This window comes from Colletes latitarsis, chromosome 4, assembly GCF_051014445.1.
Source record: "Colletes latitarsis isolate SP2378_abdomen chromosome 4, iyColLati1, whole genome shotgun sequence".
Lineage (NCBI taxonomy): Eukaryota > Metazoa > Arthropoda > Insecta > Hymenoptera > Colletidae > Colletes > Colletes latitarsis.
The window spans coordinates 39,283,924-39,297,937 of record NC_135137.1 but is presented as its reverse complement, the minus strand read 5'-3'; the positions used below and the strand labels follow the sequence as shown (position 1 = coordinate 39,297,937).

At 40.7% G+C, this 14,014-nt stretch overlaps 2 protein-coding genes across 8 annotated transcripts; one reads left to right on the top strand and one right to left on the bottom strand.

Annotated features, from left to right (window-relative positions):
- The first annotated feature begins 779 nt into the window (after positions 1-779).
- On the top strand, positions 780-11,016 carry Pvf1 (PDGF- and VEGF-related factor 1). 5 transcript variants are annotated; one of them, XM_076764227.1, is made up of 7 exons: positions 780-1,204; positions 1,272-1,318; positions 6,124-6,307; positions 9,009-9,220; positions 9,294-9,404; positions 9,578-9,762; positions 10,627-11,016. In XM_076764227.1, the coding sequence occupies exons 2-7, from the start codon at positions 1,301-1,303 to the stop codon at positions 10,784-10,786; spliced, it is 870 nt and encodes a 289-aa protein (XP_076620342.1). In that variant the 5' UTR covers positions 780-1,204; positions 1,272-1,300; the 3' UTR covers positions 10,787-11,016. The 5 variants fall into 5 exon arrangements, 4 of the variants coding, with proteins under 4 accessions (XP_076620342.1, XP_076620340.1, XP_076620341.1 ...); XM_076764225.1 differs by lacking the exon at positions 780-1,204 and adding an exon at positions 2,604-2,830 and having other exon boundaries at positions 1,294-1,318; XM_076764223.1 differs by lacking the exons at positions 780-1,204; positions 1,272-1,318 and adding exons at positions 2,330-2,525; positions 2,604-2,830.
- On the bottom strand, positions 6,535-12,176 carry LOC143341338 (uncharacterized). Of its 3 annotated transcripts, none has more exons than XM_076764221.1 (5): positions 11,964-12,176; positions 11,191-11,360; positions 8,511-8,763; positions 7,990-8,420; positions 6,535-7,673 (listed from the first exon to the last, which is right to left on the bottom strand). In XM_076764221.1, exons 3-5 carry the CDS (start codon positions 8,750-8,752, stop codon positions 7,168-7,170), a joined length of 1,179 nt encoding a protein of 392 aa, XP_076620336.1. In that variant the 5' UTR covers positions 8,753-8,763; positions 11,191-11,360; positions 11,964-12,176; the 3' UTR covers positions 6,535-7,167. The 3 variants fall into 3 exon arrangements, with proteins under 3 accessions (XP_076620336.1, XP_076620335.1, XP_076620337.1); XM_076764220.1 differs by lacking the exon at positions 11,964-12,176 and adding an exon at positions 11,602-11,930; XM_076764222.1 differs by lacking the exon at positions 11,964-12,176 and adding an exon at positions 11,459-11,579.
- Between the last annotated feature and the right edge of the window lie 1,838 nt (positions 12,177-14,014).

Here is a 14,014-nt window from a genome sequence, read left to right as displayed (position 1 = left end):
TTCCAGAGTGCAACGTCGATAAAGAAGTCTGTAGATCATTTATCCAACGAGCGTAACAATAACGAACCCACACTTATTGTCAGACAAACACGGGCCACGGATACAAATTGTAAATATAGGAACAAATTAATACGATAAGATAACAATAAAGAATCGGCCACAGGAAGTCGTTGTCGATTAACGCGAGATTACCGAGAGAAGGAAGTTGCTTTATCGCTTGTTCGTAACTTGCACAAAATTTCGATACATAAACCAAGTAATACCTTTCATTTTGCTTTGTATAAATTACACACACTTTCGTTCTAAACCTCCAAATAATTACACACAATAATAAATAATTATCGTCCGTGAAACATGATGGGATCTGGTTTAACGTGCATAGGTAAATAAGCTACGATAAATAAAGTTGCATTAAAAAAGAAATTATGTACAATAACTAACAAGGTATAAACTTAACTCCTCACAGGAGTAAATGTTACGTGTATTGCAAATATTAATCTCGTGAAAAATCACTGGTTTTGCAACGCGCTCTACATTCAAATATGGTCACCCGTTGAACAACGCGGAAACCAACTACCGAAGTCGGTAAAGGTACCTTAGAAAACTTATTCCAATACCATTAGTGGAATACAGAAAAATTATATCGGTTATAGTCGCAACGCACGATAAACTAATGGAATCTGTAAAAAAAATCGTTTCAAAACAAGTCGCAATATACACAATATGCGTTTCGTTGCAGTGAATCTTGAGGACAAAGATCCTATGTATAAAACAATTATGAATTTCTACGATATGACGCGTATAAAATAGATCGTAGTTCATTAAACCAACTCTTATGTCTCGTCTCTTATACAACCGTTAATTTATGATTAATTAGTCAGTGAATCTTAATCTTTGTTATATAATTCGTGTAAGTTTGTATTCAAATAAACCGCGGAGTCAAATCGAAGCGCACAGACGCGTATCGACCTATCGATGTTCTTATTGCGCTACGCGGAAAATGGCTGCCCCCAGAGCTTGTATAACGAAGAATACATAACCTATTATTATGTATTTTTGATATTTTATGTTCAATATTTCAAAGTAAGTGCTATAGTGATTTTTCTGGGAAAAACTGGAAATGGTGTTTGTTTTAAAGTAAGCTTTTAAACAATGTTGCATTTATAAAAACTAATGGAAACACACTGTCCTGTGTAGAGTTCAGGTAACAAAGTTTCTTTAAATGTTTCTTTGAATTATTATCAAAATTAATACTCGTTTGTATATTCTAGGTTGCAATAGAGAAAACAGAGTGACGAGTATGCTCTATAACATAATGGTACGTAGAGACTGTGTTGTAAGTTTTGGAATATCCAATATCTCCAAACATACATTGCTAACTGCTTTAAAAAATTAAATCTAAAATGATAGTGACAAAAGTACAGTATTTTGGAATTTATTAGAAAGACTGTTAAGCGACCCTCTTAACTACAAAGCCAATTAAAACACCTCTAATCTCTTAATCATCCAGTGAATTTGAAGAAGCCTAGCCAAACCATGTCTACCTTTTCTTTTTCGTGAATCGATTGAATGTATTGTTCCAAAATAAAATAAGTAAAAACAGTTGTTACAATCTTACAAGGTTGTTCTCCGTTTATATTCCGAATATTTTCACAATCTGTATCGCACGAACTCTGTGCGTGAACTCACGTTCGTTCACGATATCAGCGTTTCGAACTTTTCGCCTGAACTGCTACCTTGAGACGTTGCGTTACGGAGGTCGATTCGAGACTAGTTTAATTTATACATGCAAATTAATACACCCACGCCCCTCGTCAGTCCCGCAATCCTGCATAAAAAATCTGCTCGTCAAACGAGTCACTTACACGTTAACACATTGTACGACACTGCGGGATTCGCCTGTCGCTCTATGTATGCATGTTTTAAGCATCGATAAACACCCTTTAATGCTTGTGTTTGTTTTGCATTCGTTAGACAGATAATGGTCTTATTCGTAATATTTTTGGATAGAAATCTTAACGCTCCCGAATCTATAAAGACCTTCGTACTAACGAACGGATTCGGCAAGGAAGTTCATTATCATTCATTATCACCGTCGTGCTACTTAGCGCTACAATTGAGCTGGTTCCGGTGCAGGTCGGAAAAACGTCTCAATGCGCACGGTAGATAACGTTGCGTATGATTGTTGCTTGCGTTCCGATAACGATGAAACAGTCACCGCGAAAAAAAAATATCCAGAGAAAAAGAGTGCGACGGTGGTACACGGCGAAGCGATGCGTCTATTGCGATTCGTATGTGAGCCGGCGTCGCGGTGTGTGTGACCAGAAATACGCGTCGGGACGTATTCGCTTCGGCAGTCGATCGCGACGCGAGCGGAGGAACCTGCTCAGGTGTGCATACTCGCGTTTTACCCGTGCAGCGAACGGAGTGCAATGCGAACCGCGGGACCGAGTGTCTCCTAAACACGTGTCGTCGACGTCCTCTTTTTTTCTCTTAACTTGGAAACCGCTAGTGCCGATCACCGCGTACGTCCGACAACGATAACTGTTCGCGAAAGGAGCCTGCAGGCGTCAGCTTTTTTTTTTTTTTTTTTTCAATTCCAGTGGATATCGAAGGGCAGCCGATACACCGACCACGCGAGAACATGTCGCAGAACAGACGCAAACCGTTAATTCTCACGATCGTCGTGATAATAATGGTTATCGGGCTCGTGGTGGCTCAAAGGGACACGCGGCTGAGCCACGACACCGACAGCTTCGTCTATCCCGGACAAATCACACCCAGGAGCGGAAAATCGACGGAGAAGTCTGACGGTGGCAGCGAATTGTCGGTAAATCGATCGTTAAACACGGTGTTTCTACATTTTAACGAAACGTTTCCGTTCCCGAGTCCCCCGGTTCTAGCTCCCACGTTTTCTCCGCGGCAAATGACGCGATTACATTGTCCGGCGTACGACGATCGTAGAGAAAGCGTACCATCGAACGCAACGAAGGTGAAGAACCAATCTCGCGTCGTGCGAATGATATCAGTGTCGTTGACTGGAATCCCAATCATTTCATTCCGATCGTCGAACGCTTGGCAATTCTTATCGTTCGAAGATATTGCGAATTTGAACGTTCTCACGGACGTAAAAATCCTGCAAAATTACGTGTCTTGAGAAATAGGCAGCGCGCTGTATCGCCGGCTCTGGGATATTACGCAAACGCAGTCATCCGTATCGGTTGTGTTACTGTAGTTTATACAAGAGACAGGTTAACAATAAACGGTGTCGCGTTTGCAGGAAATTAGTTCACCGGAAGGAATTGGTCGATTCGAGCTGAAGGTGATACAAAATTTCAGCGTTTAGAATCAACGATATTACTGCATTGCATATGGATGCCATATTTTAATGAGTTTTTTCTGGTAAACGCCCGACTTGTTTCTCCCATGATGATTTATATCGTTTTTATTATCCTTTTTCTCGGATCGACTAATACTTTTCTTGAACGAGTAAACATCAAAGAGACAGTCTCTCGAAAAAATTCGTGCTTTCAATGGTAAACAGTAGTATTACGACATCCTTGACAACGGGGACGTATTCGTTTTTCCTTAAAGACCTGAATGACGTCGAAGGCCGAATACCGCTAATGTCAAGGATGAACGAGGATCGAGGTAGAAGCCTCGATTGTGTATGATACGCTTAGAATGCTCGTCACGATGTCAGCGATTCGATATACAACTAATTGTACGTCACTTGGCGTTTGTCAGAATACTCTGACGATTACTTTGCGATCCTTACCCAATTTTATCGGCGCGTCGCATCGTGGTTCATTTAAAATTCGCACAATTTTCACATAATAGAGGAAAATGCAGCATATTTGGAATGCTAATGTGTTTAAAATTGCTGTTATTTTATCAGAATTATTTCAATTTTAATGAAAGATTCTAGACGCCAAAATAAGACGAAAATCAAGAATACCAATTTGTTGATTGAAGCTTCGTTAAAAAGTTACCTACACGAATTTTTTTCTCGAAACTGCGTAGGATTTCGGGGGTATGTCTATTGACCAAAAATGATTGTAATTGACCCTCGCAGCCAAAAATATTTTTTCCAGAACGATTTGAAATTTCTTTTTTTCGCCGAAAAATTTTCCGATCGATATGGAACTTTAAACGTTAATAACCTTTTAACGAAGCCTCAATCAACAAATTGGTATTCTTGATTCTGGTCTTATCTTGGCCTCTAGAATCTCCCATTCAAATTTTTCCCAGAGGTGACCGAAAGAAAGATCTACTTTATAATAATCGATACTTAAAAATTGCTTAGCTCGACTGATTCGCAAACGAAAGAATAGAAATTGAGGTTGCGGTTAATAAAATGCGCATATAACGCAAGTGTTGCAAGGTGAAGCTCGTTCTTCCAACAAGGACGGCACAACAGCCTTTATTTCGCGGAGTTTACGTTCGTTTTGTCATAATGCAATTACAACAGGCTTATCGAACACACGGAGTATCGGTGAAAAGGTGATTCTTCGCGACGAAGTAAAAAATATAAAATAGATGTTTTTGATCCATTGTGTAGTTTCCGAGAAAAATGACTTGAAAAGTTTTATGCAATCCTTAACAATTGGTCTTAATGTACGATTATTTTCCAAGAACTGTTAAAAATGTCGCCTGTACTGTCGTAAACAAAGCTGCGCTCTTCGTTTTAAATTATCACGAATTTAGTTTGCCGTTGTCAGTCATTTTCCTTATGCGTCACACAACCGTTGAGAAGATTTCATTTAATATTTTTTAGTTGCTCTTTCGAGGAATCACCGGTTGTACCACGGTTCGTCGGATACCATTCGCACGTTCCAACGTTGTGACACGTTTGTACGATCACGAATGGCGCCGGTTATCGCAGACAGCCTTTAAAAGTGCCGTTAATTTCTGATCGAAATGTAGCTGAGCTAATGATTCTCAGAAAGCACACTGTCTCCGAGTGACAACAGATTTCACGATTACGTAAATTCCGGTGCACGCGAACTGCTACCAGAATGCTCGACGAACCGTTACCGATTCCGTCCACACCTGTAAACGTACTTCGAACGGCGCTCAAAATTAAAAGATAAAATGACACATCCTCGCAAATGGTCGAAAGGGAACGCGTCCATCGAGTTTATCGAAAGAGGACATTAACGCTGAAGCTGGTTCTTAGAAATCGGTTCGCCGTTTGCTCGTTTTTGGGCGTCCGTGCGATAGAGCTTTGTGTTCGAAACCTGTTTCAAGTCGAAGGGCGAACGTTTCAAATCCGGAGAAACGACTTTGCACGAGCTGGCAAGTTGACACCTCGCGCAAACGTGGATAAAAATGCTTTTAATGGCGATCTAAAAATAGGTACCGCGAAAGCGAACATTTTTATACCATTTCCCGGATGATTGACCCACGATTGTTCGGTAATCCTGTCTTTGCTTTGTCGTTAGAGCATCCGCGATCGTACTTAATGATTCACGGATCGCTTATATACAGGGAATACCCTGATAATTAACTAGAGAGGCGTTCCGTTCGATCTCGTTTACCTCGATCGCTTCGATATCTATTTTGCTAAATAACTCCTGCAGCGATTCTCAACCGGGACGATAAATTTATATAAATCGATGAGTAAAGATACCAAAACATTTGCATACTTGAATGAAAGGTAGACGATGGGGGAAAGGAGGTTGAGACTCGCTGCTCTAAAAGCTTGAAACATTGTTGTTAATATTACGCGGTACACCTGAACCGATGTCCCACCCGATCACCGATCGATTCAGCAACTCGCGATATGCATAACAAAACGCTGGAATTCTTAAGCAAACAGACTTAAAAGTGGCTGATTAACGCGCTCTTCGTAGGAAAAACGTTTCGCGTCGCAAGACTGAATGCGAAATACAAATGACCGGCTGCGATATTAAAACATTTCTGTTTAAATGGAGCAATCGATCAACGTTGTAGTCTCGATATCGTTATCATTTAGCGCGATCTACACCAGGAATACGCGCGTTATCGGTTTACCGGTGCCGATTAGATCGTCGGTCGATCAAGATAACAACACAGGTGAAACCAACAGAATTTTCCGTTGATCGCACTTCCTGTGCCGTGAATGCCTCGTTATTTTTTCAGAAAATGCTGCAACTAGCCAAGAAAATCGATTCCATGGATTCGGTCGACGAGTTTCTGAACATCGTCCAGGGTGTACCAAAGTACCCCAATCCACCAGCGTACCCCAATCTACCAGCGTACCCCAATCTACCAGCGTACCCCAATCTACCAGCGTACCCCAATTCACCGACGTACCACATTAAGAGTAAGTGAGTTCTCGAAGCCCTTCAAAGCGTATTCTGTTTCAAATTTGTATTTATATTTCATAAATATCAATAAAGATTTGTGAGAAATTCCAACAAGAAGAATCATATAGTGAAACTCCCTCATTAGCTTGCGAGATTCTCGTTTAGAATCTGTCATACTTAACATTCGTTTGGAAAACCGGTTGATTAGTAACGCTTTAAGAAATAATACTGACGAGAAATACGATCTCGTAGATCGAACTTTATTCAATGAAATAATCAATATAACGTTGGACAATACCAAATGTACAAAAATACTGATCTATACCGGCGTGTATCGTGCGACGATGCAGAACCAGCTGCCGTCACAAATCCTCCGATGTTTAACGAACAAATTGTTGCAAATAAATCAACAACCACCCTGGCAAATATCGGTTGATTACATAAACGAATTATACCGAGCGGTGTCTCTTGGTAATTTAACTGTTTGAACGATGCTTCATTATCGGTAAATATGAGATCATTTGATAAACCGTACACACGGTCTCTAAACTAAAAAAGGTTCAATTAACAAAACAAAGCTATAAAAATCAAATACGCGATAAACGTAATTTGCAACGTTTGATCACCGTTGCTTTACGAATCTTAAAAGCGTAAAATCGCTAACCATCGCGGAAAAATCGTTTGGTAAACAAACGAAATATAACGCAAACCCACAAAACCTTCAGAAGAGTTACCTTAAAGACCTTTCCTCTGCAAAGATAATTTAAAAAAAAATTCGTGTTCCGACATTGTCTGAATAAAAACGAAAAGAAAAAATAATAATTGCCTTTTGATCAATCTTCTGATTCGACGAAAAGAAGGTTCCGTTTCTTCTTCCTTAGATTTTCGTCTTTTCGAACTTGCTTAAAAGATTCATCCTGCACTTGTTGCTAGCCTCGTATATGATCAAGTGGATCTGATAGTTGAAAATGAACTTTTTCCTATTACGGTCGTGACAATCGTCCACGTCGACGCAAGGTTTGTTAAAGATTAGCTTATTATCCACGTAGTGGGGAAAGAGTGTCGGCGTGCAAGGGTCTGCGATCGCCAACTCCGTTCCAAGGTTCTTCAGAAAGCATTTGCGATCTTCGAAGAAATTCACTTCTTTCAAAAAACCACCGAAATCGTTCGTATTCGGTATCAGTCTGTTAGAGATTTCATTGATCTCCTCTAGGGTGAGCAATCTAGCTTTCGGCTGGCCAAAAGGCGTCGTAGAATTTTTACTTTTATAAGACGGTTCCAAGGCTGAACACTCGGTTGAAATGGAATACGCAATTTGCAATTTGCACGGCCGCCTCCAAGTGTGAGCGCCAGTAGTGGCCGAGAAATACGCATTCCAAGCATCTGCGATCGAATTAAACACTCCCATTATGAAATATTTGAGATTCTTTACGACACACAGTGGCGGCCATTTACTTACGTACAAATTCCTAATTTCTACACTTTGTATACTGTCTTGGAACGCTTGCAAATATATCTAAACTGTATTATTGCAGAACCTAACCCAGAGCTAACCACACGGGTAACGACCCAAAACATACTGCGCGACATCAAAACATTTTAATATGTAAGTGAATGGCCGCTCTTTAATTTTATTTCGATTCGGAGGGGAGGAAACTACGTTACACTTTAGCGGGAGTAGGGATAAAATAGCTCTTGCCTCTTTTCCAATATTTGCGCGAGAATTCAATCTCTCCTTCGGCCTCCACGTACTTAATCGAGCTAGTTTCAACGACAACGGGCCCATCTCCTTGACCACACTCTCTCTTGATGGCTTTGATGGTTGGTGCCATTTCCTCTTCCAATTTTATCCTATTAATGCTTTGCTCAATCTCCTCTATGTTGGTTGACGACATCTCAAGCTTGAAAAGATTGCTGAGATCACCCTCGCTTAAATCGTAGAATGTGTCGTCGTGCATCGCGATCATTCCCTTCGGATCGATTTCATTTTGATTGAAATCTACTATCAGGTCATTCTTCGAAAACACTTCTGATGATTCTTGGGTGGGTAATTCACGTTCTATCAGATTATCGTTATCGGTTCGTAGAGATTCCTGGTCGCTCCGACTTTGATACGAAAATATCTTTTTCCTGTATAAAAATCGGCGATTACGATTTCTACCATTTCCTGGTCCAACGAGAACAAAATTATTTCGTGATCCTATATTCGCGTGTTCTCACCGGTTCGAGCGTTTCTTCTTGTAACCGATGTTAGCGATGGGCACGATGTTGCTGAATTTGTGACGACTGTTCACTTTGTGCGCTTCCATGAATGCGGTTACGTTCTTCCTGCCTCTGATCGTCCTGCCGAACCAATCGAGGACCACGTTGTTCGAGAGATGGTTTTCTAAGCCGGAAGCAAGACCATCGACTAGGGCAAAGTAATTGTTCGCGAACGAAATAGCTTGCGTGTGCTCGTCCATTGCCTGTTCGCCTAAAAGAACGAGCCAGGCTTTACGACAAAAAGCTCTCTACTTAACATATGTTAACACGAAACCACAGAAACCACACTGGAACGAACGTAATAGGAATTCTGGAGTGAACCGTGGCGGAGGGAAATTCTCTAACAAATTCGAGGAGGGATTTTACTTTTTATTATTAGTTCTAAAGATGGTACACAATAATACATGAAATTCCCAAGTTACTATTCCAAGATGCTTGAAAACGACTTGCTTTCAGGTAGGATGGAAGGCGCAGGAGAGCGGTCGAACGCGGAGCGACCAGTTCCGGCTAAATGTATGCCCGAATTACAACCAGTTTCTCTGAAATTAGATAACGATCCTTCCACAGTCTACTTTCCCTCTTGCACGCGCGTCATGAGATGCGGAGGATGTTGCAGTCACTCGTTACTTTCCTGTCAGCCAGTCGCGTCGGAACTCCGAAATTTCGAGGTGAGCCACTGTGTCGATAAATTACTGATAATTGCTAGTCCCCGAACTAATTAAATATTACTCATGCTTCAAGGTATGGGTGGTATCGATGGATCATGTGAACGGACTGAGTTACAGGGATAAGCGCATCATACCCGTGGAAGAGCACACGAAATGTGTGTGTGACTGCAGAATTAAGGCGGAGGTAATTTGACGACAGCCGATAATTGGGATCTTCCTTCTTAAACCGGTACAAGTCGGCTCGCGGTCTATAGCTGACGGTTCGCGAACACGTTCGTGCATGCGTTGCGGTTTTCTCGACCGAACGAGATTATCTGTACATTTAAAAGCTTTAGCCGTTCGACGTTATCTTTACAGCATTGCAACGAGAAGCAGTCGTATGTGAAAGATGAATGCAGATGCGCGTGCAATAACAACGACGAGGCGGAAAAATGCTCGAGGAACAACGACACCAAGGTCTGGAATCCAGAGCTTTGTGCCTGTTTCTGCAGAGAAGAGTTGGACTGTTCCACCGGCTTTTACTTCGATCAAAACACGTGCAGGTGTGAGCGGAAAGAATAGGGACACTACTGTGGAAATAAGGAAACTTTTCTCTCACTGCACTCTACTCTTTTGCATATCTTGTAAGCCGCACGACTCGCTCAACTAACAACCCCTTTTCTCGACGATCTATCCAAAATTGTTCGTATTTACGTTCGATCAACTACTACGTTCTCGCAAAAATACGCTACTGCAATAACGTACTCTAATGCTTCTTTGCTTCCACTTTTCTTGCTACCTTTATAATCTGCTTTTCTTTGTAAGGTTACCGCAAATTGAAAACAACCGAAGCATGCGTCGCTTTCTTCAAACGTATGGATTCACCAATGTATACTGTGATCTTATTAAAACTTGCATGCAAGTTTCACACGCTCGTATATTCGAGTATGCTTTTATAAACGAAAACTGTTGGCAAAAATCGCTAGCTTCGTAATGTACCACTTGTTTTGTGAATACAATTTGATCAAAATAATTTTAAATTATTTTAAGCGTACGGTGGGACGGTACCAACTTCTAATCATATTTTTATACAAACTAAAAGTTGGTCTTGATACGGTAAACACGTAATACGTCGAACTAAGTTTGTTTAGCTTTCCACTTAGGCGACGTGTAAATCGTTTTAAACAAAAATCCATTAAAAGTATTATTTTTCGAATTGTCTAAACGGAAAGTGCAGCAACGTTAGTATACCATTTAAGTAAGGTACAAACGGTAAACTGACGATGCAGCATTGATTTAAAAAAGTATTTGGAATATACGAGCCTTTCAACAATCTAATGCACTTTGCACGTCTAATGCCTTAATTCGAATAATCGTTAATACGAAGAAATCATTTTGAATTCTATATTCTTAAACGCGCGTTTCAGATGTCGACAAGTACCATTGTCTAAGACATGGTTTCCACTCACAAAGGGTGCGGATTACAGATTTGGACAAACGCAAAAACCAGACAATGTACCCCCTGTAATAGTTGCATTAGATGCAGCGGATCCTAGAAGAAAGCCTAAAGATGACCCAGAACGTTAAGGAAGTTCCAAACTAGCAGACTATATTGAAAGACTCACGAAACAGCTACTTTTAAAAGAACATGCTTGTAGCTCAAACCCATGCATCCGTGCCATTTTAATACAACACAAAACATGCAATTATAGTATTTGTGAGATAGTATTAATTTGATATTACAGGATTAAGTCATTATAATTTTTACATATCAAAAGACTTTGTGATATAAGGAAATATAATTATTTAAACGATAATGTCTATATTTCTTTCCATAAGGTTCATACTTGGATTACCTTTACGTAATTTAGGTAATCTACAGGGAATGTTGCGACGTATACAGTTTCATGAATTATATTTTTAAGCATGAAACCAATATTTACTAACTTATGAATGTTACAAAATATAAAAAATGTATTCTTTATTCATACCAATTACTCCTTGTCTATTCTTGTTCCCTCCAACTCTGATTGTATTTGCTCTATACTGGATTCCTTCTGATGCTCCTTGATACTTTGATAACAAAGAACCACCGCCTTATTAATCTTTAAGACAGCTCTATACTTCTCACTTAAGGATGCAACAGATGCGGATATTTCGCCTAAAAATTCATATTTCGTTAAATAGAATCTCTCACTTTCGACTAACTGTTAACCGTTATTCCAACACGGATTCGTAGAATTTAATTTACTACCTAACCTTGCTTTCATTTGTAATACAAGATATATAGAAACGCAACGTTTGAATGTTCTTCTTTAAAACGCGTCAAAGAGAAAACACTTAACGATTCGTAAAGACAACAATTAAACGATTGAATTCGATTGTACAAATCATTCACTTACTAATGGACGATGCAATATCATCGATGGTTGATTCTTTCGTGACTTTGAGACGTTTATACATTTCCTCCATCTTAATAAACTTACAACTTCGTTTTCTAAACTATTTTTCACGCAATTAAACATTAAAAGCAACACCTTTAAGCAAAAAGTATCGAAGTTTCGTTTCAACGGACATGTGCAACGCCAAATGGCGCCATTTGGCGCCAAAAGTGCTCGAAGCAGCAACCGTAAATACGACGCAAAGCAACAAACTTACTAATTTTTATTAAAAATGCGACAAATATACAAAACACAAAGTTATATTATTTACTGGAACAAAGCAAACGATACCGGAATAATTTATAACGTTATGCAAGAATTACCTGTTCGTCGAAGTCACGCAACGTAGAAATCACGTCTACAGCTACAAGCTTCAAAGGTCACAGTACCAGGCAACGTATTAAATTCGACATTCAACGGCCTCGCCACATTTACAGTTTTTAACAATGTTTCCATAAAAACTTATCCTCGACCAGTGTCGAGGATACACAAAAAATTTTACCAACAACCAAATACCGTAAGTATGCCTTGGTCGCCATCTGACGACTACTAATAAAATATATCTTTCGTACAGATTCCCCAGATGTCGCATCATGACGGATGATCAAAGTTACGTCTGTGCACATAAGTAATTTTTAACGAAAACATATTCCGTTTAATAAATACTTTAAATTGGCGAGTATATGTTTAACCAATCTACCGCATATGTCTTATGTAACAGTGGCTATCTCCAATCTGACTCGTTTTACATCACAACCTAACCAAATCATTTTCGATACTTAAATATTTACGAATTACCCAGCTCCGTTAATGAACCATTAAAAGTTATTTGTTCATCCACATTTCCACGGAAGCTGAATATCAACTTCGTCGAACTTATCGAGCAAATAATAATCTAATGCATAATGAGAGACCAAACAACCATACTTTACGTACAAATTGCAGGCTTCAGTTTCATCTACAATGAGTCACACCTAGCATAGCTTACATACATGTCCAAACTACATACGTACGAGACATCTGTTTACCTACATTTTAAGTTACGATTAATGTTTAATCACGGCTTCTTCGAGAACTGTTGTTATACGTCTAATTATTATTCTGGCTTGTCCCTAAGAGTCTGTTTTAAATCTCCAGCAAAAGAATCTAACTCGACTCGAAACGATCATGGTTTACGGTTAATCATGGTCATCGAGATCACGCAAAAGACCTCGCGAGATCGGAACGGAGAAAGGCTCGGCGGATAATGTTTCGTTCGTGTTCGAGCAGCGTGTCCGCGCGCGTACTGGACGAAAGGAGAAAGAAGCGGCCAAAGCGAACGACGAGGCGCCGTTTTTTTGCGCCACCCGTTATAATTGCTGGGGCCTCGTCACTTTTGCCACAGTGAAGTATCTCTTTCGTGCGTCGCCCCGCGAATCGGTCGGCGGCTACCTCAAAGCGATCGCTCGACGAACAACCGGAGGAGGCAAACGAGAAGAAGATGGAAGACCGGAGACAGAGAAAACAAAGGCAACGGGCAAGTCCCGAGCCGCTGTGCGAGGTACTCTCGCTCGTCACGGAATTGTCATTGGTCGCGGCACGTGAGCGGCTGAATTTGCAAAGCGCAAACACGTGTGGAGATAAACGTGTTTTCCGTTACATTTTAGTCGCTACGAAATGGATCAAGGACCGCGCGCCGCCAACCAAACGTATTACGAAATAATTGATATCGTTGCGTAAATTACGCGGGAGCCTCGACGCGCGTATCGATCGATCATCGATATTAGGGAATTCAAATCCCGCGCACGCGTCCTCGCGTCGACGGATAAAAATTTCATTCAAATTTTTGCCCGTTCGTCGTAAAACGAACTCTGTAATGTACAATATTCTTTTTATTCGACGTGTAACGGGACGAACGATCGTTTATCGAAGTTCGTATCTAAATAAGAATTTAGCCGATCCGCGGATAATTATAGCCGGCTAGCTGTCGACGGCACCCACGGCGCGTTTGATGCAATTTAATCGCGGTGCGCGTCGCGCGAACCACCATTTTTTTTAGTCCCCGCGTGAATGCGGCTTAATTGCATTCGGTAGCGAGGAAGAATTAAAATTCAAAGAGGAATACAGCAGTGGGTCCCGAGAAAAAAACCGGTACCTCGCCTACGTATTTTACGCCACTTTCTTGCGTGTACGCACGCGCGTATCGCTGTCCCGCTTCATCGCGCATCTCCCGACCTCTCCTCCTCAAGGACTCTCCTCTGGAAGGCCCGTGTAGCCGGTAAGAGGCTCTGCGATCGTAATACAGTAGCCAACACGGTGGTAGGTTTAAATCATATTAAAGCGCATCCAGGCACCGGGAACCGTAACCCTGGATTACTGCTACAAATCGTCCCGT